Below are 27,739 nucleotides of genomic sequence, written 5' to 3' on the forward strand. Positions count from 1 at the left end.
GCTCTACAACCTGTTAATGGCCAGCAATCATTTTGCTTTAGGTAGAGCCCCTCTTTCCTGTATAGACTCACCCTTTCCCCAAAGTTGCCGCAGTTGAGAAGAAATCTAAAGCTCTCCTCCCTAACTGATCCACACATTGAGCACTTACAGTTCTCCTGGACTACCTGGCCCTGTGCATGGACTGGAAGCATTTCAGAGAATGCTCCCATGGGCATCCCAGGCTGGACTTCAATCTCTTTCCTAACAGCCTAAATTTGGCCTGAAGGACCTCTCACCTATCTATCCCCATGTCGTTTGTACTTACATGTACCATGGCCACCAGCTTCTCACTAGAACTACACATTCGTCTACTCAGATGCCTTGAGAGATCTGCAACCTTTGCACCAGGAAGGCAAGTCACTATGCGCTTCTCCCAGTCATCACAAACCTGGCTGTGTATGTTTGAATTCCCCATTACCAGTACCTGTCTCTTCCTGATAACTTAAGGTCACTCCTCTGGAGAGGTAGCCTCAGTGTGAGGAGATACCAGGAACTCATCTGGAAGGAGTTCCCCAACTATGGAACCACTTCCCACCACTCCAGTCGGGTGTTCTCCTTTTGTGAGACTTTCACCGTCCTCATCAGCACAGAGTCTGCCTGACCAAAGGCAGGACCATTCTGGTGTGTCCCAGAAAGTCTCATCTATGCACCTAGCTACCTCAACTCACAACTCCAGTTCAGCAAGCCTGGTTTCCAAAGCCTGTACACACACTCTGAGGGCCAGGGGATCCTTGAACCCTCACTTTAAGAGTCAGCTCTCTACAGCCTATTCTCCATAAGAAGCAAAATGCACTTTGAAGATTATGCCAATGGTTGCTGAGGTTTAGAATTACCTAATATACAGATGGGGAAAACTAGCACAAAACCAAGGAAAGTGACCTGGTAAATCAGTGGTAGATCTGGGAATGGTACACACAAGAAGAATTTTGTCATTTAGATCTGTTAGATAAGATATACTAAAATTCTAATCTCAACAAATGTGACTTGTTTTAAAAGCTTCAGTTAAAAATAATTTAAATATGCTGGTAAGAGCTTGTCAGGTCCAACACAGCAGCATATATCAAACTGGAGACTATGAAGGCAAAACCAGTCAGAAGCCAAAGAAATCAACCAGTCTTACTATTGTTTTGCTGAACAAAATGGAAACTACTCCCACAGTGAAGAGTAGAGTGATATTATTAAGGGACTGCAGTGTTTGCCATCTAAGAGGTTTACTAGTAAGAGGTCTTAGCCGATCCAATGGCGCTGTACATACAGTAGTTCAAGAGCATCCTTGCCCCAAAGCTTGTGCAGTACAAGCTAGACCAGAGTGAAAGTAAGCAGCTGCGCCCTGGTGTACAGCTCTGTCAAGAGCTGGCTGAGCTGCAGCAAAAACCAGCGGGGAACTATTTAAAGAGCCGGCAGGGCACAGGTTGAAACAGGACAGTACCTGTAAGAAATATCAAGTTCCTTTCACCTGTGGACCAAACAGAGAGTGGGAGGAAGAAACTTCCTTTTACAGTTGGGGAGAGAGAGTGAGCGCTTGGGAGAGAAAGAGATTAAATGGCCTTGCTGAAATCACACAGAACAAGCGTGGCAGAGGAGAGAACTGAAGCCGGGGTCCTGCAGCACCATCTATGTTTTAAGCCACGCAACCATCCTTTTACTCGTAATAGGGATGTTGGGGGCTTTTCCTTTTGTCCCAGCACAAACCTCTTCTCTCAACCAAAGAGTTAATCTTGCACTGTTGCAGCACACAGAAGTTTATTTGAGTAGGTCTTTTTGCAAGGAGATTTGTATAAGCTTATTTTGCTGATTTAGCCTTTTTAATGCTGGAATACTGTGAAATATTTTGTGACTTGTACTAAGCCGGGGCAGGTACAGGTTTTATTCTTATATCACAGGGGACATGTGGTTTGCATCCACTTTCATACAGATGCAGCTTCTAAACTTACTGGGGCTTGTGGGAGGAGATATGTAATAACATGTCTTCAAGAAAAGTGGTTCAGAAAAATGTTGAGGCCAAAAAGGATCATGAAGTTATTCCAGCTGCCCTACTTGCAGAGCACAGCCCAAAGGATTTCACCCCTTTACACTTGTCAGCCACAGGTGTTGGCTTCCTTTTGGACAGCAAGATGACATTTGGAGCTTCGGTGCAAAAGACAGTCAAGGCCTTGGCTACATAAGTGTGTTAACTGGAGTTACACAGGGAAAGAACCACTGCTGATTCGCTGTAGCCTTTGGGCAACATAGAGATGGGCAGCCAACTTCTAGCCAGTCATAACACAGGAGCACCAGGGAAGATTTGGAGTCACTGTCAACTCAGAGGCACTCTGTGTTCTAAGCTTACCCCTTACTTTGTTAAAGCCTTTGCACGAGTGCTGTAGTTGAGGGTGCTGGCTTCATCTGTCTTTGACAAGCGTGCTCAGAAATGCCTACTGTCCTCAATGCTGATTAGATTTGGTTTTCGCCCTGGCACCAAAGCACATAGGCTCGAGAGGCTAACACTGAACTGCTAATCCTTTCTCTACACAATGGGGATAACACTGCTAGCAGACAGATCAAAGAATGGGAGCGGCAACTGAGGTGCCATTAGTTTTCATGGAGCTGGCCACAGTTCTTCACTTATGAATTGGTTACTTACAGCCACCTGCCCACCCAGACCAAGCAAGCACTCTCTGTGCCCAGAGAGGCAAATTCATCCAGGCCTCCCCAGGCTGGACACTTGCGTATTATTGTCCAAGCAAGGCTGAGGCTATATGACTCTTTTGTGAAGTGCATGTAGGGGCACTCTTCTCCCGCCAAGAGACTGAGTTTGCACACTGTGGGGGTCAGCTTGTACTGGAGCAGTCTGGGCAACCTGCCCCTTTTCACTCATTGCATTTCCAAGTCACCCTGATGGCTCTGTCAAAGCCAGCCTGACTCAGCCTCCACAGGCAGCTAAAGGGCCAGCCGGGGAGGTAGCAAATCGCAGCGACACAACCTTGTCCCTGTATTTCTTAGAAAGGAGTATCCAAATAATTCTGCATTGCTCAGCTAACAGTGAATTGCAGAACAAATCCCAGCCTGGCAGCAGCCCTTCCCCTCCCTCTCCGCACACTGAGGGTTGCAGAGGTGAACACTCCTTTTATGTCTTCACCATTACAGCGTGGAACAGAGTACCAGACTTAGCTACACCTGATTCAAGAGTTGTCACAAGGTCAGGTGGAGCCAAACATGGCCATCCTAGGGACTTTCAGGGAAGACGGCAGGTCCTTGTGAAGCACGAAGGGGAAAGCTCTCCAGCCCCCCACAGTACCAGCTGTGCCCCATTCTGCTGATTGAGCCTTTACAGCCAGATAGCTTGTGAGTGAAGCAACATCCGTCTTCACTCATTACATCATCCAGCTCAGACCAGCCATCTGACACTGCTGAAGGCCCAAAGCTCACTCCAGGGCCCTTTTGCTGCCTGACAGCCACGTGAGGAAGAATACGTCTTCAGACCCAGGTTAGTGAGGAGATTCAAAGCCACAAGAACTAAAGAGGAAGCCCCGGCCCTGCACACACACACTCTTCTACTCTGGACTGGTACACCCACAGCATGAGCGCTTCCAAAGGGAGTTAAATTTGTGTGCCCAGCCTTTGGGGGTCTTTCATACTAGTGATTCCAATGTCAGCCATAGCAAGGGCCACGGATTCAAAAGTTGTCCTGCACTGCAAGGTTGTACACTGCCACCAGGTGAGGTGGAGTCAAGTAGCTACCTCTAAATTAAGAGCTCGTGGTACGCGTGGCATTGGGGGCAGGGCTAGCAGCACTGCCAGCTGAAGGTCCCTTCCCTCTTCCATAGTGGCAGCTCTTGTCCTTAGTGACAGAGAGGAATGAGTGGCTGAGCCAGATGCAGAATTCCCAGCTGCTCTCCCAGGCCATTTGTCCCCACATCCCTGGCACTAGCAGGTGAGGGGGTAGTAGCACTGTATACTACAAGTTAGAAGAAACTTTGGATACTACTGGGACCCTGTTCATGCTAAAAGGTTATGTCCAGGGTAATGGTTTTACCCTGGTTATGAAATGGGCTTTAAGCTTAGGCCACCCTGCCTGAGCCACATGGTCCCGCCCATGCCCAGGGTGCTAGTTAATTTATACCAGTGCATTTTGGAGGCAAAATTCCTGCAGCAACAGAGAGGGTGCCAGGAAGACATGCTGATAGGCTGGAATAGGAAGCCCTGCCACAGAGAGCCCTAGGGAAAAGCCTAGCCACATAGCAGGTAGGAGTCTGGTTTACACTGTGCAAAGGCAGCAGGTCCCACTTAGGGCACAAGCTCTGCAGTTAACAGTTATAGCCAAACTGTGCAGGGATGTGACCTATGAATGGGGACCCACCAGGTGCAAGTTCTGTGAAAGGCATCTAAACATCAAAGAGTTTGCTTGGTCACCGTACGGAGGGTACAGCCAATTCCAAGTCCCATCTTAGAATAGGTGGGGACAGTCTAAATCAACGTGCGAGGCTGTTCTGTATCAGCCAGGCAAACTGCCTTCAAAGCAACTAGCTGAATTGTTCTTGGACGCGGTTTCGGGCTGCGTGAAACACTGCCGACTGACATGGAGGTGAAACATTGAAAGGAAAGGGATCTGGGGTTACTGGTTTTCAGTTTAAAACCACACAGTGTCAGGAGAGGGAGGAGAGTACAGAGAGCCAATGGGACTCAAGAGGGGGCCGAGTAGTTTAGAAGAATGAGCAGGCCAGGCCTGGCCATCAGACACACAGTCCATGGGAACCAGGCATCAGCCACAGGCCCAATCACTGCTGGCCTCAGCAGAAAAAGTAGAGCATCGATCATTCCCGTTGCAGCTGCCCCGTTGTCCCATCACAGTGAGGAATTCTGAATAGCCTAGAGTAAACTACTACACACCCACTGTTCCCGACCCTTCCATCCCGAGTGTTTCAATGGCTGTCCAGGCCATTCCCACCCCCAGCAGTTCCTGGTATGTGCAAAAGCAGGGCCAGGATATCAAACCACAGGAGAGAAAATGGCTCCACCCCTCACCGTGAACCTCCATTTTGAATAGTGGAGCAGAGGCAGCAAAACAAAGGACGAGAGCAGGCAAACAGCTCAGTCACGCTGACCCTCCCTTACTGTCGTGGGGAAGATTCCCAGAGGAACACAAACACAGGCAGTGTCAAAAAACACATGTATTCAAAACACACAGTGAAAGGGCAAGAGACTCACAGTCGCACATATGAAGAGGTGTGACACAGAATTGTGTGCAGACCATCTGTCCCCCAACACCATTTCTTCCTGCATGTTGTCTAGCTGAGGCTCTCAAAGTCACAGCTCTCACACCTGTGGCATCTCCACTGGCTTTGCCCATAAGGACCTGGCAACTGAGGACAGGCTTCGCCCCTAAATCTACAACGGAGCTTAGGTTCTGCTGCTTGTTCCAGCTCCTACCTGTGCCCCTTCCTAAGGCAGAATGTGTCACCCATCACAGCATTCTGCAACCTAACAGACTTTAGACACCGACTGAGACAGATCAATACCGGCCCCTGCCTTTCCCAACGACCAGGTAACAGCTCTAATGGTTGAAACGTTCATGTTCTATGTGCCACATTTGAGTCCTGCCAAGCCCCTCCCACTGAGCCCAAGCACAGACTTGGCTCATGAAGGAGCCTAAGGGAAATGCTAACAGTCAGACCCCAGGCCAGTTTGGAGTCAGTTTCAGATTGCAGCAAACCAGTCCTGATTGCTGTCCATTCGGCAGGATCCAGAAACAGGAGGCTGAAGGCTTTGGTGATTTGACTGGCACCTGTCTGCCAGCCAAGGTACACCTCTACTTGATGGTACTTCTCCACCTGTGCCTCTAGGGGGACCCTCAAGCCAGAGCTCAGCATGGAGGAAGTGGGAGGGCGTAAAACATACAGCCTGTGTCACCACCGAGTCTCACCTATTAGGTTCAGCTAAGAACCAAGAGAGTTACCAAAGCTGCTAACAAATAGCCTTAGCTGGGCCTTTAACTATTTAACTCTGCTCTATTTACAAGTCCTTCTGCTACCTGTTAAGGCACTCCCTTAATCCTCAAGGCACAAAGCAAGCAAGGGTATAGCCGAGTCCTCTGGATTCTCCTATCTTCAGTTGCATTCTTGTGTGGGACACAAGTCATCATCTCCTGTTCTCTTGCATGCAGCTCTGTCGTTGTCCTTAGAACTGCTGGACAATCACCTTCCGTTTCATGTCACGGCTGAATTTATTCATCTTGAACAGCTCACTGTCGTAGAAGGCAGAAAGGGTGTGAATGTTGATCTGACGAGCCTGGGAGAAGAGAACAGAGGGAGGCATGAGCACTCACTTCAGGCAAGATGCTGCGGAGGGCTCAGCCTGTCATGAATATGAGCAGTCTTTGCTCAGCATGGAGGACGCTAGCTCCGGACCTGCCTGTCCTTTACTTCCACTGATTCTAAGAAGCAGCCATAACCAGAGAAAGCTCAGACACATTGTATGTGGCATATGCTTAGTTCAGTGATGGGCAACCACGAACAGCAAGTGTGCCACCTCCTTAATCCCAGTGGGCTGCAGTAGCTCACCAGCCCCCACCAGCCTGCAGCCCCTGTGTGTCCCACTGCCCCCACATGCCTCTCAAGCAGTGGGGGACCCGAACTCTGCACTTCCAACTCCTCCATCCAAGCACCATGAACCTGCTGATTTGCAGCATTCCAGCTTTGGGAGGGAGAGTGGGGGAGGAGTAGCGACGGAGCATCAACTGGTGGATTTGTGCTCCCAAAGCACTGGAACAGGAAAGAGTAGCGAGTGCAGAGCTCTAGTGTCCCAGTGCGTGAGAGACGTGGGACAGATAGGGGGTCTTGCAGGCTGAGCCCCCATGGGCTGTGTGTGGCCTGTGGGCCACAGGTTGACCTAGTAACACATGGATTTCAGATCTGCAGAAGAACTTTTCCCTCATAAAGGAGGCTGAGTTCACAGCTCACTCTGGTGGACCTGAGGTGAGGTGCAGTTATTAGGCACGTCCCACGACAGGGACCAAGAAGTAAAGGAAGGAAGGAACGGGAAGAGTGATACTCCGCTGGTGCCATGCACTGAACCAAGGCACCCTCTGAGAGTCAACAGTTCTGGTTAGTTTTTAAAAAAAAAACAAAAAAAAAACCTGTATTTAGACTGGCAAGTCCTAAACACTCAGTGCCTGGTGGATGGAGGAGGTATGATATTTACTGATCACTGCTCGTATAAGCTCTTGCTTTTCCCATCCCGTCTGGTTATTGCCCAGTCAGACTGAACTCCAGGGGGCAAGTACCAGCCACTCCCTGTGCTCTGCTGCCCTAACACTCCAAGAACCAGAAAACAAAATAGATTAGGAATAAGTGAAAGCCACTACTCCATTCTCTTACTGTGAAAGGAGAAAAAACAAAGCAGCAAAAGATGGACGGCAAGCTAGACTTCATTTAAAATGGTCTGTGTCTAATGCTACGTTCTTCGGGTGAAGCAACTCAGGCAAGCAGGTTTCCAAAAACACTGGTTTGACTCGGTCTCTCTAAAAGGCAGCTATGACCCACCGGCAGATTCAGACAGTGGTAATAGCGCACCCTAGAGAACACTTGTCAACAACAAGCACAACCCACATTCTGCTAGAGCTGGAGCAGATAGCTTCTTGCTCCTTTCTGGTGTCACAACCATCTTCTTTTAGACACAGCAAGGACACCCAAGAGCACTGTAGGTTAAGGCCAGTTCTACACTAGACCGAAAAGTCAGTATAAGATAGGCAGTCCCAGCCATGACAATTGCATAGCTGGAATCACCATATTCTAGATTGATTTTTCTGGATGTCCACACAGTGGGAAACTCTACTGTCAACCTCCCTTACTCCTCATGAGAATGACTACCAGCTGGGCTGGCTGTAGAGCCTGGAGGGTTTGGTACAGCGCGTCCCCACTAGGTGAATCAAATCGAAACTGGAAGACTGACCCTGAAGGAGTCAGTCAATCTTCTGCTAAGTGTAAACATATCCTCGGTACGGAGGGGTGTGGGTCAGTGTTCCCTGTCAGCTGCGTGCTTGGCAGCCACCCAGGAGAGATGAAGGTGCTGCAGAGCCGATCAGAGGACCCACAGCCATCAGCACACGTTTCTATTGGTGGTGCACAGTGTCACATGCCTCAGTGCACATAACATTTATTCTGCACATGGATGAAAAAAAAATTAGAGGGAATGTTGGTGGGGGTGCTGGCAGGGCCATGGAGCAGTCAAGTCCCTGCTGGGACATGTGCAGGGCACAGAACCTATTCCATACCTTATCCACCAGGTCTTTTTCTGGCACCTCAATGGTGTCCTGCTGAGCCCCGTAGCGGTTCCTCTGATACATCACATGCTCTGCCACCAGCTGCTTCAGAATAAACAGCAAGAGCTCATTGTTGTCTCGTCTGAAAGCCAGGTAACGGGAAAAGGTCTGGGAAGCAAAGGAAGAGGCAAGAGGGTTAGAGCCAGAGGGCCACACAACCTGCAAACTACCCACAGAAGTGTAACAGCTGAGCTACGCTTAAAGATTAGACTGACCGAGCTACAGGCATCAGTGCTGTGAAAAATTTCTCCTTGAGGCCTCTGTTTAAGTCAGCCTAACCCTGATGTGGTCTGCAAGGCATATGGAAGTATTCTTCTGCCGACCTATTGCCTGCCTCTCAGAGAGGTGGATTAACTACAATTGATGGAAAACCCCCTTCTGGCAACACAGGTAATAGTGCAGACATACTGTGTGGGACGGTGAGGTTTAGGCTGTCAAGTAAAACACAAAAAGCAAACAAACAAACATCCATTTCCATTTCACACTCTCCTTTGGAAGTCTGACTAGCTTCTGCCAGCCACAGTAGTGTCTCAAGAGAAATTCACAGAATTGCAAGGGTGAATATATTTAAGGTAACCAGGCTGAGGATCCTCTACTGGGTCTTCCCTGATCTCATAACATAGAATATCCCCAAAGATTTAGGAAGCAACCTAGATGCTCCCCAGCATTGAAAGACAGGGCTTTCAAGAGAGAGAATCTGCACTTGGGGAAAAAGGTCTATATATCTGCTTACATGGACCCTGAATTCTATGCAGAGAGCTGGGATCATACATATCTGCTTTAAGGTAACTTTTTAATGCTCCTCTAAATCTTTGTCCAACCCAAACAGTGTGGAACAGCCCCGGGGGTGCTCCAAATTACACGGGCTTCTAACAGCCTTCTAAGGGCCATTTTGCTCACCAAAGCAGCCACAGAGCAGTGCATTCTAGCCATACCCTGTCACCCAAGAGTCCCTGTATATCAACACTAAACCCCCAAGACATGTTTGTTCCGTGGAGGCCATATAATCCCCTTTACCTGACCAGCGTAGGCAGGAGAGCTGCATTATAAAGCACCCAAGCTGTAGCCAAGCTTTTAATTTTAGTCACTGTGGCTTTCCTACGGCCCTGCAGAGCAACATGAACCTGCTCAATAAGACCCTGCACAGACTGGAGTCGGTATTGTAGCCACCGTCCCATCCCAACTGGTTTCCAACCCTGGGAGTTCAGATGGAGCCTTAATCTAGCTGGTCAAGGGACTCCAACCCATGAGCTCCTGCCCACACACCTTCCGCATGCTCCTCATGATGCTGAACTTCTGTGTGTCGATGAAGCTCTCCAGCATCACCCTGATGGCCATGTTGACGTCGTCTTCTACCACATAATCCCGCAAGTGAATGCGGGCGTGGGCCTCCGCCATGCGGATCATGGACTCGATATGACGCACCGTGATGGGGATACTACCAGTGGCCTATGGAGTGATGAGAGGGACAATGTTACAAGGGCACGTGCAACATGAGAGCCAGCAGACCAGGCTCTTTACACAGGCCCTTCTCAGCCCACACATGTCTGCTTCATGCTCAAGGACCTTCAGAAACCCAGGAAACTACAGCACTTGCTGGCAGACATAGTGCAATAGGGAGAAAGGCAACTGATACTTATGGACCTGGACAGTCAGTACTTTAAAATCACTTAAAAAGGGAGCTATAAAGGCGCTGGTGTCCCTTATTCTGCTTATTTCCATAATGAGAGGCAGGACAGGGGTTTCCCCCATTTCAATTCTTAGTAGGGAATTGAAAAAAGATGAAGCCAGACATTAAGCTTATTTTCCCAAGGTCCACAAAATGCCCTTTGCCCCAACACATTCAGTTCAGAGCAGGGAGATCCAGGATCCCATGGGAGGAGACCACAGTCACAATGGCAAAACACTGCAGAGCTTTCCTGTTGCCGTGCTCAGGGGTGAAGGTGGAGCCTATGACCACCTCAAAGGAAATCCAAAGAGACAGCACGAACTTATGGGATTCCACAGCAGCCTCTCTCCATGGATTCCTACCCGAGAGTGGAGTGCAGCAGAACCTGTTAGCCCTGTGGCATAGAAAACCTCACTACTCACTTCTGCTACCTTTCCATTCACATGAGGCAGAAATCACTTATTTACCAGACACCTCCATAACAATGGGCTTAGCCCAGCCTTTACTGCAAGGCAGCCCAGAGCTTCATACCCAGACTATGGTTGAACACAACAGGAACAAAGAGGAAGATATTGCAATAGTCCACTCCCGATACAGGTAGCCCCCTACCACACACGTTCCCCAGAAAGGCGCTTATGTAAGACTACTCACCATGGATTCCTTCCGTAGATCACTGTACATCCGGGCCACCTTGTCTTGGTCCATCTGGTTGAGTTTAGGGTGGACCTTCTCCTTGGCATAGATGATGTATTTCTTCAGAATCTCTTGGGGGATGGGGTCCACGCCATAGGTGTTAGGCAGGATCACCTCCTGAGCATCTCCATTCACCGCGTCTTTGCTGCCAGGGTGGTGTTTGATGTGGCTTCCCACAACAAACCGAGCTAACATCTCATCCTGCAGGGCAGTGGTAGGAATTACAGGCATTAAAGCCATTGTGCCAAGGGTCCCTCTTTCCCCTGCCAGCCCTCTCCCCTCGTCAGGGGTCAGGCTAGCAGCTAGTTTCTGGGGCGGGAGTCCACCTACTCCCTTCTGGGCTCCCTCCCTTGGCCATCTCCAACCACAGCAGTTAATGCCGTTAGCATTGGCATCTCTGTCTCTCTTTGTTTCTCCTCTCACCCTCTGCCACTCCCTCCTCTCCCCTCAGCCACCCTCTAACTGTGGCAGCTCTTAAAGGCCTTAGACAGGCCTCTGAGCGGAGTTATCTGGGGCTCATCTGCCTGGGCCACTTTCCTACCAGCTGCTCCTGATTGCACCTCGTTAGCAAAGGAGTGGGCTCTTGCTCCTTGTGGGCTGCTTTCCCCTCCGCTGTAGCAGGGCCCTGGCCTGACCCTGTCACACCATCTATGATTGGGGGATGAAGCTCTCTTGCCAGAAAGAAAGGGCTGTAGTGCCATCCTCCCTCCATGCCTTGAATGGACAATTCACAGAGTTAGCTGCTTGACTGGACACAGGGGCTACGTCTACACGTGAAGCCAACATCGAAATAGCTTATTTCGATGTAGCAACATCGAAATAGGCTATTTCGATGAATAACGTCTACACATCCTCCAGGGCTGGCAACGTCGATGTTCAACTTCGACGTTGCGCGGCACCACATCGAAATAGGCGCTGCGAGGGTACGTCTACACGCCAAAGTAGCACACATCGAAATAAGGGTGCCAGGCACAGCTGCAGACAGGGTCACAGGGCGGACTCAACAGCAAGCCGCTCCCTTAAAGGGCCCCTCCCAGACACAGTTGCACTAAACAACACAAGATACACAGAGCTGACAACTGGTTGCAGACCCTGTGCCTGCAGCATGGATCCCCAGCTGCCGCAGCAGCAGCCAGAAGCCCTGGGCTAAGGGCTGCTGCCCACGGTGACCATAGAGCCCCGCAGGGGCTGGAGAGAGAGCATCTCTCAACCCCCCAGCTGATGGCCGCCATGAAGGACCCGGCAATTTCGACGTTGCGGGACGCGGATCGTCTACACGGTCCCTACTTCGACGTCGAAGTAGGGCGCTATTCCGATCCCCTCATGAGGTTAGCGACTTCGACGTCTCGCCGCCTAACGTCGAAGTTAACTTCGAAATAGCGCCCGACGTGTGTAGCCGCGACGGGCGCTATTTCGAAGTTAGTGCCGCTACTTCGAAGTAGCGTGCACGTGTAGACACAGCTAGGGTGAAATAGAGACAGAGGGAGGGACATTCAAGGAATTGGATGAGGGGTATTTAGCTGCAATAAGTCCTAGGGACAGGGATGAGGTGGAACCGCCAAACAGCCTGTAGTCATACTTGCAGAGGCAGACTGGGAAGCTTCAGTGGGCCAGAGTGCCAAGGCAAGGGGTAGATATGCCCCATACTGCCCTATCCATCACTACAGTGCTACCACAGCATGACAGGGGTCAGAACCGAACTCCCTCTGTCAGCATGGGCAGTGGCACCCCGTCCTCTACGTAAACTGTGGGTCAACCTTCAGGTCATACCTGAACGGGGTCCACCGTGTCTCTCACCACACACAGGATATCAAATCGGGAGATGATGGGCTCCGTCAGATCCACATTCTCCGAGAAAGTCAGCGATGGGTCGTAGCGACCACCTGCAGCACAGCATCATACCCTTGTTACTGTGCATTTGGTTTCTGTCTCCAAGCAGCACATGCAGCAACAGGGTAAGAAGGTCTGGTGACCAGAGGTACATAAAGAGACAGAGGAGCAGTTCTGGTGACGGCAGAACTGATACTGTGGGTCTGGGACAGGGACTCCTGCTTTCACAGTTCCCAGGTAATTACCTATAGGGTTGGCAGCAGCAATAATTGTGCAGCGGGCCTGCAGGGAGGTGACTATGCCAGCCTTGGAGATGGAGATGCTTTGCTGCTCCATGGCTTCATGGATGCTGGTCCTGTCCTGATCATTCATCTAGGAGAAAGCAAAGGCGTTAGCAAACACTGATGCTTACTATCCTGCAGGAGGGCAAGAAGCCAGGAGTGAAGGAACACACTATCTAGGGCCTCACAGTCCAACTTCCATGAATCTATACCAGGTGCATGCTGCCAGACACGTGGGGGACGAGGGACAGGAAAACGTCTAGTTCCAACCCACTCCACAAAAGCTTCCCACACATAGCTAAGAAACCCATTGTAACATTTCCCTGGCAGCCAGAGAGGCGGTAAAGGGGATCCATGAGCCCCTTGTTAGGGAGCACAGATTTTTGAAGGACAGGAGGTGTGTGATCACTTCACTGCTACAAACCCCACATAGATCCTCAAATCCACTCCTTACCTGCCTCCTGCTGAACATGTGGGGGCCTCCAAGGATGGCTCAGATTCAGTCCAGCTGCCTCTACCCCACTGTGGTGGCAAATCCTACTTTCACTTGCTCAAGGGAACCCATTCAAATCTGGCCCAGCTCAGCAGCAAGTGACAGCTACACCACCCGATGAGGGCTCAGTGTCTCTAGGCAGTTTCTAACTAAACTAGCATCACATCACCAAAACATGCACTTGTTAGCCCCAGAGACCAACAAACAAATGGAAGACGGTCTTAGCTTTCTTCATCTCACCAGGTCAGGGCCGAAGTGCTTCAGCAAACAGGTTCCGTGAAGGGTCCCTTAGTAACTTTCTTGAGCAGCACATGTGCATGGGAACTGCATTGTGAGCCTAGGCAGGGGCCTAACAAAGTGCATCCATGCAAGCCTGAGTCATTCACTCCCACAAGGAACAGCTAAAAAGTTTGGGGTGGGGGGAAGGAGATGGTGAGGACACTGCCATAGGCCACTGAACTCCTCAGCCAAGAGAGCCCCTAACCCACGCACCACTGGCCATCTCACTGCGTCAGTGAGATCAGTGCTCACCTTGTCAAACTCATCTATCAAGCAGACACCCCTGTCTGCCAGCACCAGCGCCCCTGCCTCCAGGGTCCACTCTCGGCTGACTGGGTGCCTCTGGACATAGGCAGTCAGACCAACCGCAGAAGCACCTTGGCCTGTGGTAAAGATGGCTCTGCTGGACACCTTCTCCACATACTTGAGGAACTGAGATTTGGCTGTACCCGGATCTCCGCAAAGCAAGACATTGATATCACCACGGACTTTGTGTTTGCCACCTACAGCCAGGTAAGAAACAGGAGAGGGCTTAGGGAGAAGTAGCTTTTATACAATTTAACAAATCACACTGCCCTCCATTGGGGCAGTCTGCAATTGAAAGGAAACAACAGCACTAGGACGGCTTGAAAGTTTAATAGAGAAACAAAGAAATACAGCACTGAGGTTCTCAGAGTTGGGCAAGACCCAGGACACCGCATGCTTACCCTAGAACCAGGCGCAAGCAAATGAGGCCTGCAGCACTCAAGACACTATTCACTGAGCAAAAGCCAGGAAGTCTTGTTTAAAGATCAGTTCCTTCTGCCTGCCCCTTCTCCTCCCACTCCCCCTGCTTCAGTGCGAGTTTGAGTGGGAACATTTCGGGAGCTTCCCAATTCATTCTCCAGGGGAGTTCTGCAGGTGCAAAAATCCATCCGAACAGCTCTGTAAGAGATTCCAAGTCACCAAGCTCTGGTACAGCCTGGTGCGCCAGGGACTCTCAGCATGCCCCAACCTTCTGTGGAACCCGGTTCCTTTATATGTAGGTCTGGGCTACTACATTTCTTCCCCCAGTTTAAATAAGACATCTTTGTACACATGGAGGAAGCAGTATTGATCCCTCAAACCTGCAAAGACTCTAAACCAGTGATACTCAGACTGAGGCACATGAGTTGCAAGTGGCTATTTCATGCATCTCCTGAGGCTCTGTGCAGTACATGGTACCAAAACCACAGTGTTCTTGTGTTATTAGTTATTAATCAATCAAGGTGTTTTTACTATGTTATAGCCAATTAAATTATCCACTTGCACTAAGATATTAATTTATCTGTTGTGAGAAGAATAGGTATAAATGCAGAGAGTACTATAGTAAATGAACCAATGAATTCACACTTCTATGGCTCTTTAGGGAATCTCTCTCTCTAATTTGGCTCCAGAACTGCTGCAGTTTGAGTATCACTGCACTAAAACCCAGAATGCTCGGGGCAGAGGAATGATAATGCAGTTGCCTAAATTCTAGCTCTTCAGAGCTGGGACCTTATCTTCAGTCTATATATTTCTCCTCCTGTAGGGCAGAATGTATGTTCCTAGTCCCATACCAAGAGAAGTCCCCTTACCCTACTTCTGCTGATCTTCTTATCATGAAGCCACAACACGAAAATAAATCCTAATAGTCCAAACAGGTATGGAATGACACACTGAATACAAGTGACAATATATCTACCAGGGTTTTTGGGTTCACCACCAAACAGGGCAAGGGCCAGGCCTCTCTTGATGTCTTCATGCCCGTAAACAGATGGAGCAATGCTGGCAAAGATCTGAAAGGAAAGGCAGGAGGAGTTTCTCATTACATCCAGCTTGAAAAGCACTCACTAGCCACACAACTACTCTAATCAGTGCTTCAAGTCACCCTGAAGATGTCAAGGATTCCTCTGTTATACAGTGAGGAACATCACATCAATGCAATACAACTGATACAACCCAGAGGTGCCATGGTAGCCCAGGGTACATCTATACAGTAGCCTTATTTCAAAATAAGCTATTCCAGAAGAGCTATTCCGGAATTCCTTATTTCAAAATGACACTGCTACACACACAATGCATTTCCAAATAGCACTTCACTATTTCAAAATACAGCACCTTCACACATGGAGCCTATGGCTTATTTCCAAATAGGCTCTATTCCTTGTGTCCGTGTCTGCGCTAGCCGCCTCCTTTCGGAGGAGGCATGGTAATGAGGGATTTTGGCAGATGCTAATAAGGCGCTGCCATGAATATACAGCACCTCATTAGCATAATGGCAGCTGCACACGATTCGAAAGTGCTGCTTTCTAAATGCACACCTCCCGTGCAGATGGGGTTATTTCGAAAGGACCTCCCCAATTTCCGAAGCCCCTTCTTCCCAAAACCAAATGGGAAGAAGGGTTTTTCGAAATCGGAGGGGAGGGGTGTCATTTCGATAGGATCCCCCCCCAATCTACTGGGTCGGGTGCATTTTGAAATCGGCACTTTCGATCATGCGCGGCTACTATTATGCTAATGAGGTGCTGCGTATTCATTGCATATTGTGTTCTGACTCAGTGAACCTGACTCTGGCTGAAGCCATTTTAATCAATTCATTCATATTGGATGACCTGCTGTGCAGAATAATGGCTCAAGACCAGCTATTCAGATTACACACAATAGTTTATTGCATCACCAATTAAGGCATGTTCTGTCAAAATGGTTGATACAAATCACTACTGATTTCAAAAGCTACTTTTTTGAAGGTGGAAATAAAACTTGCAGGTCTTCCTGCCCAAACCTCTGGATTTGCAGATATATTAGCACCACCCAGTGGAAGTAAAGTTACAAGCATCAAACTCCGGATTTAAAGATGACAGAACAGAGACGAGAGATCTCATCCCTGCTAAAGATCTGACCCCATCACACTATGTTTCCTATATTACAGATGCTCAAGGCATCCTTATTCTGGCTCTGCGTCCTTCAGTGCATCAACCTGCCAAGATCTGACCTGCAGGGTTGCTAACTAACAGTTTAAACCAGTCTTACTCATCTGTTAATAAGTAACAGGGACTGACTGTTAAGAGGAAGATTCTTGTTTTAGACACTCACCCTTAGAGGGAAAGGCAAGGGGCAGGAGGTGAGACACAGAACATTGGAGTTAGATTTTCTTTTTGCCCTCTGTGCTACACAGCCACTGCTTCAGAAAGGCCCATGTTAGCCAGCATCAGTCCAGTTTGAGACCAGCTCACGTGGAGTCTGTCTATTCTGGTGGCTTCCCCAATCTCCTCTTTCTGTTTTGTCCCTGTTGTGGTGTGAAAGACTTGTGCAAACAAGATGGGAACTGAGTCTCCCGGAGGAGCAGCGAAGTTGCCCCTACACAAAGCACTGACAAAGTGTTCTACCCACAACTCTTCAGTTCCCACTCTGCCCTTTGAGCACTACAAAGAACAGGACATTTTCAGACAAAAAACTGATTTTTGAGCTGATGGCCTCCCTCTAAATAGAGCATCGTGTAGCTTAACTTTGTTCTCAGATCTCGACTCAAACAGACAGCTAGCTGCCAGGAGGAGAAGTGTTTAATGCAGACTCACCTTCTCCCCAATTTGCTCATCCTTAGACAGGCCAATGATAACCTTCACATCCTCATCAGTCAGTTCCCCAACTGCTACCTTGTTGTCCTTCTTGGCAATGTGGTTTGCCATGATCACCGTTGCAAATACTGGGAATCCGTTGGCTGTGTTCAGGGAGCCATCATAGTTGTTGTGATAGATCCCAGTTAGCTCCTAGAAAGCACAGAAAGGGACACAGTAGGTTAAAGTCTTGTTAGCAGGACCTCCAAATACCAGTTTACATAACACAAGACCTGTCTCCTCCCACTTACGTTCCAACTGGAAACAACTTTCAAGCCCATTTGGCACACCTTAGAGCTAAGACAGCCCTGCTTATCACCCCACCCCCCCATACACACACCCAAATGGCAGTCAAGGTCCTCATAAGGCCACCACAGCGCTGAGAATAAATTTTAACTGCTCCATGCTCACTCCAGTGGAACTTACAATCTCATCCCCTGGTTTGCAGCTGTCAACCAGGTCAGCAAGAAGAATGGCATCCTTGGACCGAGGCAGCCTGCCAGCTGCCACTTTCCCGGGGCTCTCCTGGATTTTGATGCGCTGGTAGTTCTGGTAGACAGTCTGCAATAACAAATTTGAGCTGCGCTGTGAGGCAGACGTCCTGGGTGCTTTTCAAAGGGCCTTTGCAGAAAAGGCTAGGGAGACTGCCAAAGCAATAGGCTTAGACTTCAGTGTAAAGCCCAGAGTGGCTGAGGGGTGATTAGCAGCAGTTCTAGGGCTAGAGGTTGTCTGCTGGGTAGACAGCCCTGAAAATAGCAGAAGGTTTTGCTATGTTGCCTGTGACCAAAGTATTTCACCCGCTAGCACTCACCTGCAGGAGGGAGGGAGAAATTAGTAGTGTTTGCCCATTCAACTCCTGCCTTCATGGCTAAAACACCTGGGTAAAGACACCCAGCTTGCGAGGAGGGGCAGAGTACAGCACGTAGGTCAAAGACTTGGAGCTGGGAACTTTGAGTAAGTTATTCTGCTGCTATCTTGAAGGGACTCTCTTCCCCTAGCCATACAAGGCTCACAGTACTGACCTAACTCAGGGGAGGAGGGGTGTGTGGAAGGCTCAGGGTTAGCAACCCTGCAATGCTTCAGGTATCTACATGGCATCAGACAGGGAAAGAGTCATCCAAGGCCCACCTGGGAATCAGACCTGTCATGAATCCAGTTCCTGAGTGGACAGCGGGGGAGGGGGGGAAGAAGGGGTCCCTGCAACAGACAGGTCAGCACTGTACAGTGGGTTTACATCTTACCTCTTCCATGTTGATTTCAAAGGGACCAACAGACTGACACTCTGGGCAGGAACCAGGCTTCACCTCTTGGTTCTGGGACTGGAAGAAGGGCCCTAGGATGAAGCTGCACTTGCTGCAGTTGTATTTGACCATGCTGAGCTGAGGCAGGACCCCTGTGCAACTGGTCACCACACCGCTGGTTCGAATCAGCTGGTTCAAGTGCAGCTGCCTAAAGAGAGATGGGAAGACATGGGTAGGCTCTCAGGAAGGCTGGAGGACTTGCCTCAGCCTCCTTGCAGCAGGCTCAGCTGGAGTGCAACCTTGTCACAATACCCAAAGAGGAACAATGATCAGTGAGCCTATTGTCACAGGATTGTGGTTTATCTTTTGTGGCACTAGAAACATTATCCATGAGCAACTCAACTATATTAATAACAGCCCACCATCCTACTGGGCTTCCTCCAGCACAGCCCAGAATCCCTGTTTTCTCCCACAGAACTTCAGTCAACCTAACTCCAGCAAGCCTGATCAGCCCCAACGCGTGGTCCAAAGGCCCTCACAGGCCTGGACATCATCAGTAACAACTCCACTGCCTACCTGAGTGACCGCAGCTCTTCCACCAGAGGCAGATGCGAGATACGGACATGGATCTCCTGAGCAATCCGGTCATATTTGGGGTACATGGCCAGCACCACTTCCTTGGCGGCTTCATCAAAGATCTTCAGCATTTCAGCTGGGGCCTCAGGCAGGAAGTAAGCAAGGACATGCTCCCGAGCAGCCAGGTCTTCATAGTTTACCACCAGGCTCTCTCTGTTCTCTGTAGAGGGAACAAATTGGGTCATCTGCAGTCCATGCCCTCCTATAGCCAATGTTCTACTGCGTTGCTCCTCACCAGTGCCAGGTTTCTGGTGGCTGATTTGATGAAAGAATAAGGAAGCTCCCCAATAAGCACAGAAACCCAGTGCAACGTTTTCAAGACTGAATGACCTTGCCACAATGTCTGGTCATTCAAGCAGCTCCGGAAAACTGACATCAGACAATACCAGCGCATGGATGTTTTGCTAGATCACAGACCCCAAAATCTGTGCTTCATGTAAGTTTTATAGGACAGAGACTGACATTGTTTTTTTTCCTCTTTGTACATCACCTAGCACAATAGGATTAAACTAATAACACCTACAGCTACATGGATGATTCTTAACAGATTTAATTAACTTTTCTTTTTTTTTTTTAATCATCCCACTGCTTCAAGATCAGTCAGCGGCTTTTGTCAGTTCAGTTTCTTCCGTGGCTCACTACTGCAAATGCTAGGCTTGGTGAGCTGAGACTGGTCTCCCAGGTCATACACCATTGTTCTTATTCCTGGTGCAAATAATGCCAAAAAACAAAATGTAAAGTTCCTCTTTGTCTTGTACCTGAGCTTGTCAGCTTCCAATCTGCACCCCTATGAGACTTCCTGCTGGCAGAATTCAGCTGCACAGTGGAAAGTGAACACAAGAAGGACATGAATTAAGGTGTCAAAAGAAAGCATGCAGCAAAGTCCTGCACTATTCAGCCATAAAGCAACCAAGGCTCTTGAAAAGGCTTATTCAGCATTTGGATTAGACTGGAGATGAAGATGACATATAAAAAAAGACAACTATAAGGTGCCACAGCCAAGGAGGAAGGGGGAGAACGCCATATCAGACATGGCAAAAAGTGAGTTCTACTGCAAATACACACCCGGGTGGATCTGCTCATCTGCCATTCCCACATGTCCCACAGCCAAATGTACCTTTGCACATGTCACTGATCCTCTCCTTAAACACGTTGTGTCCATGGTCATCCACATGAGTCTTCAGGAAGTTCTTGAAGCGGTGGTAGATCTCAAGACGAGGAGCTGCCATAGACACCCATTCCCTTACTGAATGCCCCTTCATGTCTTCCAGATTCTCAATGCTCTCAATCATGTCTTCGTCCTCTTCCTCTGCCCCCTCTGCAGCCCGTTCAGCCAACCGCCTCTTTCGGGAAGGTCGATCCTCATCTTCATCATCACTATCTGAAAGTTCAAAGGAAAAGAGGGGACTGTCAGAGGCACTTCCCTTGCCTTGTTCAAGAAGAGGCCAGATCAGCATGGAGTAGAACAGAATAATTACTTCTCCTGACTTGCTTACAACATACCTACTAACACATCCCAGAACGATGTTTGCTTTTTCTGCAACAGCGTTATGCCATTGACTCAAACTTGGTTAGTGATCTACTATGACTCCTAGATCCCTTCCTGGGCAGTCAATATCCCCATTCTGTATGTGCACAACTGATTGCTTCTTCCTAAGTGGAGTACTTTGTATTTGTCATTACTGAATTCCATCCCATTTCCATCAGACCATTTCTCCAGTTTGTCCGCATCATTTCTGAATTTTAAGCCTATGCTCCAAAGCACTTGTAACCCCTCCCAGCTTGGTGCCATCCACAAGCTTTGTAAGAATACGCTCCATGTACACCATTATCTAAATTGTTGATGAAGATATTGAACAGACCCAGACCCAGAACTGACCCCTGTAGGGCCCCACATGATGGGCCCTTCCAATCTTTACTATGAACTACTCTCTGGGAACAGTTTTCCAACAAGTTATAACCTCACCTTATATTTGCTCAATCTAATTTATAGTCCCCTAATTTGTTTATGAGACAGTCACATAAAAAAAGTCTTAATAAAGTCAGGATACACAACATCTACTCCTTCCTCCCATTCACAAAGTTTGTTGTCTTGTCAAAGAAAGCGACTCTGTTGGTTTGACACAATTTGCTTTTGAAAAATCTATGCTATTACTTACCACCCTGCTATCTTTTAAGGGTTTACAAATTGATTACTTAGTTGTTTCCTCCATTATCTTTCCTGGTACTAAAGTTACGCTGGCTGATAATCTGTACTTCCCCAAATTGTCTAATTCCCCATGCCAATCCAAGCTCTGTCTAGCCTCTTAAAAATCTGCAATGATGGCAATTTTGCAACCTCTGTTGGCAGTTTATTCTCACATTTAATCAGACATCTGAACTCGTGTCCAGAGAGAGAAGTGGGACTCGACTGGACACCAGGGTTAATAATACCCATGGTCCCTTAAGGAAAGGGGCAGCCCATCAGAGGTGGTTCAATGCTGGGCCTGAAGTCTCCATAAGTAGGAGTGCAGCAGTCTGCCCAGCACACGAGCTGAAGCCTTTACATGGGCCTGTTAGTAATGGCCCAGCAGCAGCTGCACAACCAAGTACACCAGGCTAACACTGCTAATGCCAGCACTCCCAACATGCCCACCCTAGAGGGATTGCGTATGGGGGAATTCCCGTCAGCCCTGTGCCACACAAGCTCCTCCACGCTGAGCTATTTGGCAGGCTTTGGCGCTTCTACAGCATCATGTTACTTAGGCTGAGCAAATAACTCTTAGCCGTAGGGGAGAGAGGAGTGTCTTTTGCAAGGTTAGTTTACCAACGATTACTTTTAAAAGCTCACTGACACATACCGTACAGCAGCCCCCTCCTCATGCGGCCCAGGCCCCGGTCCAGCTCACGATCCCTCTGTCTCATTGCCTGTTCCGCTGCCTCCCTCTGGCTGGCAGTCAGCTCCTCCACATCCTCATCATCCAAAGCCAGACCCTCAGCTTCATAGACGTCCAGCTCTGGAATGGGGCGGTAATCCCTAGGCACATACAGATCCAGTTTAATCAGTTTTTTTCTCCAGCCGCTTTACTGTTTGGGGCAAGACTGCGTCAGGAAGATCCAGCAAAACTGAGAAGAATTTTACCATCCTGTGTTAACAGTTGCAAAAGCTCCAACACACTTGAACCTCCAAACTCCTGGTGTTCCTAACCCAGGAACATCTGGCAGGTCTGTGCACTGCCACTTCTTCCGCTCCCCCGTTGGTGGAACAGCAACACAGCAATGTGCTTCCCCTGAGGCTTTCCCCCATGCTCCCACAGCAGCAGGGGGCAGTGCCTGAAGCAGCAGGGAGTGCAGAGCCTCAGGTGCCTCCAAAGCAGGATACCAGATAAGCCCCCCACCCTTATCGCCCTCACGCCCAGACACTACAGTGCCCTCCCTGGCCTGGCAACATCTTTAATCCAGCAGACTGTTTCCCAGGATTGCCAGATTAAAGAGGTTCAAGGGTACTCTGGCAATAATTACCAATATACAAACCTAGACTACGCCTCTGTCCCACACAGCTCCCTGGTTTGCTGTTGAACCTGGGGTGGGTGATATTTCTTTTCAAACCTGGTTGCAGAGTTTCCAATGTGTGCAGAACAACTCGTTTTGCTGAAGAAGCAGGACTGTGAGTGACATGCTCCCCCACATGAGGGGCTAACACTTATCTGATCCAGGCAAATTCTGGTCACCAAACACTCCTCACTGCCTGCCTATCCTAGCCTTGGGCACATGTCCACAGTCCCCACCAGTGCTGTGCAGCCCCTTTGCTGGTCCCATCTCAGGCTTCTCTTCAGCAGACATATCCCATGGTGCTGAGGATGCCCTGGTGAGAGGGATTTTAGAAACACCTGCACAGTTTGAGTGTGCTACACTACAAAGGGCTATTCTAAGGGGTGCACAAAAGAGGACCAGGCTGAAGATAATGAGTTCTCTCCCAAAGCCTGTCAGAAGAACCTGAACCTGTGTGTCTGGGGTGAAAAGCAAACGTATCTCCCCCTTTTCCATGGCACTGCCTGCCTGGAACAACCCTGGGAAAGGTCTCACATCAGAGTCTGACTGCCGCACACTCCCTACCTTTCCATCCCATCCCCAATCAGTTCTTCTCCATCCTCTTCCTCTTCAGGGAGTCCCTCAGTCCCCAGTAATCCCTCTGACTCATCCTCAAAGGGAGGCAGATCTCTGCCAGGGCTGGAAGTGAAGGGATCTCGGCGAGAGCTACGGGCAGGGCTCGTGGCCACATTCTGGGACTCCGAGGAATCCTACAGGAAAGGCAGAGTCACGTTAGAGGCAAGCAGAAGAACAGACTGTCCTCTAGAGCATGCACGGGTCTCCGTCCCGCACCCAAACGCGGGGCTCTACCTCCCCAGTGGGGCCCACAGTTCCGGAGGTCTGGGAAGGGACAGGCCATCTCCCCCAGGGGAAAGTTAAAATAACCCCAAATGCACACCTCAGGCAGATCACCCGGATGGGACAGACGCACTAACTTTAGTCCTCCTCCCCCCACAGAGGTCTTGGTGGGGAATGAGGGAAAGAGAAAGGAGAGGGTCCATGCCTAGGGACCCCCTCCCCCACGCAGGGCCCAGAGCAGGGAAAAGAGGATTCAGTGCCCAGGAACCATCTCCCCCATGCAGAGCAGAGAAGACCGGGAAGTTGCGTGGCCGGGATCCCCTCCCCCATGCAGAGCCCAGGGGATCACCCCCTCCAGACCCCGACTCCCAAGCAATCATCCCCGCCCGGGCCACTCACCGCCATTCCTGCGATCACAGCAGCTTCCACCAACCCGAATCCCGCGCGCGAAACAGCCCCACGTGGTCGGCAAAAGCCCGCGAAACCTCATGAATAATTAAGGAGCAGCTCATGAATATTCAGTAGAGTGCCGGGAGTCGGCGAGACGCACGTACGCACGCGCGGGGTTCGGGACGGTGTCGGGGAAGTTCGGGGTGACCGAGTGGGAGGAGATGAGGCTGGGCTGGGCGGAAGTGTGGGGGGCTGGGTGGGAGGAGATGGGGGCTGGGCCAGGGTATTGGGGGTCTGGGCTGTGTGGGGGGAGATGAGGATGGTGTGGGGACTGAGGAGAAAAGGAGAGATAGATGGTCTGGATGAGGGGAGATGGTGGCTGGTCTGCAGGGTTTGCGAGGCTGGGCTGGGTGTGAGTTTATGGAAAGCTTGGAGGAGGGGCGTGTAAGGTATAGGGTGACCTGACCAGGCAATAAGTGTGGTTCCCCCACCCCCTAGCATGATGGATACACAAGATCACAAGAGTTAGTGGGTCTCTCCCAGGAAAGCTCATCACCTAATAAATTATTTTGCTCGTCTTTAAAGCTCTACAAGATTGCTTTTTTGTTCTGTGACAATACAGACTCACAGGGCTACCTCTCTGTGACTATAGAGATTATGGGAACATAACATCATAGTGCCTTGGTCTCACCACAGGCGGTACCTGATTCCAGGCACAGGACAGCTGGATAGGGTGAGCAAGCGGCATTTCCCAAGGAGAGAAGCCAGTATCCAGACTTTTGCAAGTGTCCACAAGTACGCAACAAATTTTTACAAAGTCCCAGCTTCAAACGCATTGTGCCTGGGTTTCAGAGATGGCTTAATAAAGTCCATTATTTTATTCAGCCCCTCTGAAAAATCAGGATCGTAGTCAGAGCTGTTGGATAGTTTGGGGTGGCCATACTGGACCTTGCATTTTGGGGGACGCCAGGGGACTACCAGAAGGTCTGGTGTCAGCAGCAGGGGTTGCGCCCTTCTCTGGATTCACCAACAGTGATGGGAGCTGTGGGAAGTGGAGAGACCCAGCAGCCTTGTCTGTGCTCTGCCCTCTCCCAGTCAAGGTGCTCCACTTCACTGTGGCAATGGGAAGTGGAATGAGCCAGCAGCCTGCTCCAGTCCCCTGATCTGGGAGCTGGATTGAGGGAACACAGGGGTTGGGGCTGGATTACTCTACTTCCTGCTGCTGTACTGAGTGCAGGGGTGCCTGACACCTGCTGCAGGTGCTAGGCCCCCTCCAATCTCCTAGGCTACGTCACTCAGGAAAGGGGCTTGGAAGCAGAGAAATGGGAGGCAGGGTGGGTGTGAAGCAGGAGCAATAGGGGTGGGGCATGGGGGCAACTGGTTGAAGGAGGCCTGCATACTCCTGGGTAGGGCACTGTCAGGTGGCTCAGGTTGGGCAGCTAAAACTAATGGTCAGTTTTGAAATAGTGCAAGTGCTTGGATCTGGGCTTGTCCTTTGCTAAGTGAGAGTATGTACTGGGAAGTTCCGGGGGATTCAAAAGAGTGGAGGACTCTTCATACTCACCTATTGCTGTTTTACCCTCTGATAATTGCTTGGTGGCTTGGGTGAGGTGAGTTTTGTAGAATCAGTCTAACTCCTAATGGAATGGTGACCAAAAAAACAACAACAATAAACCAAAACCAAAATTCACCACTTCCAGAATTGCACTAATTGACCTTCTTTGTCATCTCCAGCAGTGCAAAGATTGAATAAGTCAAGGAGAATGAACTTCCTTCTCCAAAGGAAGGGTGAGACGAGCCAAGCTCAGCCTGCTGCAGTATATGCCACACCTGCCTCATGGCTATAAGGAACCAATCTCCAGGGTCAAATCAGCACCTTCCACCACCACCACCACCACCACTAAAAACTCAAAACCATAACTTAAAAAAAATGAGATTTCCTAGAACCGAAGTAGCATAAACTGGAAACATTAGAGATGCAATAGTGAATGCTCCACCAGGATTCCCCCAAAAACTAACAAAGTTATATAAAGGCTGCTAAATTTCCCATCTTTTCAGGATTAGCAGCCCTTGTTCTAGCTTTATACTTTCACATGGTTTGAGATCTACTGATGAAAACACTATTGTTATTGTTAACAATAATGCCTGTTTTCCTCTTAGAAAATCCAGGAAGCAGAATGAAAACAGTGATGACAACATTGGAAAAATGAAGAGATACCAAGTAGCAGAGTGTCACACCTTGCAATGTGCATCTCTGTAAGCCTCTGACCTAGGAGCCGAGCTGTGGAGAGCTCAATACTTATTGATTTCAGACAGAAAAATGTTTATGAAGACAGGCCAAAGGATCTGGAGACTCAGATCTTATTAAAGTTGTCTATAATGCTGTCTTTACTACCTCAAGGGACATAATGACTACCATACTCTACAGCTGTCTGTATATGGTGATGCAGTACTCCCAAGCATCCTGAGGAGAAACCAATTGAAGTGATGCACTATGGTAAAATACCATTTTTGGTGTGGAAGTTGTGTTGTTGCCATTCCTGCGGCTGGTGAGTGTGGCAATGTTCCCATCCATTCCTGCAAGCCTCATACCCCAAGCAACACGGCTGGGATCCTGAGGAGCTGAGCATGCTGGGGTCAGGTTGTTTCGCTTCCCACTGCTGCTGGTGAGTGGAAGGGCAAACTTGACTCTGATGCTGGTATCAGGGTCCCTGTTTGTCCCTTGGGCTGCCCTCAGCTCTGCAGACCCCCAAAGTGTGGGACCCAGGGTGGCTGCCCCAAAACATCCCATGGACAGGACGATGGCTGCTGGTCCCTTGCCCCTCCCCCCACCAGCGGGGGAGGGGGGGCACGTGACCCTTTTGTGCTGTTATTCTCCATGCATTGATCCTGGGGATAGTGATGGGGATTGATTGTCAAATATCTTGAAAGCAAAGATAGGTATCTTATGTTTGCTATAGCAAACAATAACAAAACAAAAACCTATTTGTACAGGGATTCAAGAGAGGTGTGAAATTGTCAAATGAGCAAGGAATTTCCAGAGATGTAGGGTGCTGACTCAAGTGTATCCTGAGCCTCTGCCAGCCCCTGGCTTACTATAGCTCTGAATTAAATCAATGAGAATTGAATTGTATGTCCAGAGAGCAAGATCCAAAGATCCAAAAATGACAGCTAAACATTTTGCAACTCTTTGAACTATATGAGCCTATTTTATTATTCTTATTATATTTGTTCCATTATGGCAGTGCTCACAGACTCCAGCCAATATGATGGTTCCATTGACTGGAATCCTGCCGCAAAAAGCTTAGAGTTTAAGGAAAAAAATGACATTGAATGTATATGGTGGGGGAAGAGGAAGAGAATCAAAAATAGATATCATGTGTACATATGTTCTCTCACTATATGCAAATATTAGCTCAACTGCCTCCTGCCTTAGTCACAATAAACTGGTTAATGTTTTGTAGTGACCCAGTGGAAGTGGGTGTTGCTAAAAGAGAGGGTACTTTTTTTGCCTAATGACTGAGACTGCAAAACATTGCGTTCTTCCGGCAGTTTTCATGGGAGATCTCAAAGCATTTTTTGCCTAAAATCCCATGCAACCAAGTGAAATTGCTCATGCTTCTGTCACATGAAGCTGTTTGGCTTGGTGGAGCGATCCTTTCCACCTGATTTCCAGTCTTTTTTTCTTTCCCCCATTTGTAGACCTAACCCAGTTCTCTCCATCAGATTCTAGGACAAGAGCTCTTTCAGTTTGCCCCTGTGCTGCGGCTAACTACGCTTCTTCCCTTCTCTGCTCAGCTCCTCCGCTTTCTCTTTACCCTCTATCTCCAATATGGGGCCAGAGTCTGCCGCCTTTCTCACCCCATAGTACCTTACTCCTGACCCCGCAGCCGCTCTGCCAAAGCCC

General features: G+C 49.2%; 2 protein-coding genes across 2 annotated transcripts in view; one reads left to right on the top strand and one right to left on the bottom strand.

The window, feature by feature from the left end:
- The window catches only part of MGLL (monoglyceride lipase), a 243,289-nt gene extending 217,218 nt beyond the window's left edge, over positions 1 to 26,071 (top strand). Inside the window, exon 10 of the transcript XR_012646967.1 lies at positions 25,993 to 26,071. The gene's annotated coding sequence lies outside the window, so the exon portion shown is untranslated. The remainder of the gene's footprint in view (positions 1 to 25,992) is intronic.
- MCM2 (minichromosome maintenance complex component 2) lies at positions 5,175 to 27,732 on the bottom strand. The gene is made up of 18 exons (XM_075005269.1): positions 27,704 to 27,732; positions 25,397 to 25,469; positions 23,842 to 23,927; positions 23,170 to 23,354; positions 21,915 to 22,090; positions 20,192 to 20,455; positions 19,015 to 19,234; positions 18,439 to 18,646; positions 17,624 to 17,758; positions 17,159 to 17,350; positions 15,286 to 15,379; positions 13,836 to 14,086; positions 12,776 to 12,902; positions 12,471 to 12,583; positions 10,659 to 10,901; positions 9,605 to 9,787; positions 8,291 to 8,446; positions 5,175 to 6,306 (listed from the first exon to the last, which is right to left on the bottom strand). The coding sequence occupies exons 3-18, from the start codon at positions 23,845 to 23,847 to the stop codon at positions 6,196 to 6,198; spliced, it is 2,664 nt and encodes an 887-aa protein (XP_074861370.1). The 5' UTR covers positions 23,848 to 23,927; positions 25,397 to 25,469; positions 27,704 to 27,732; the 3' UTR covers positions 5,175 to 6,195.
- Between the last annotated feature and the right edge of the window lie 7 nt (positions 27,733 to 27,739).

The sequence above is a fragment of the Carettochelys insculpta genome, chromosome 11, assembly GCF_033958435.1.
Source record: "Carettochelys insculpta isolate YL-2023 chromosome 11, ASM3395843v1, whole genome shotgun sequence".
NCBI classification, from domain to species: Eukaryota; Metazoa; Chordata; order Testudines; family Carettochelyidae; genus Carettochelys; species Carettochelys insculpta.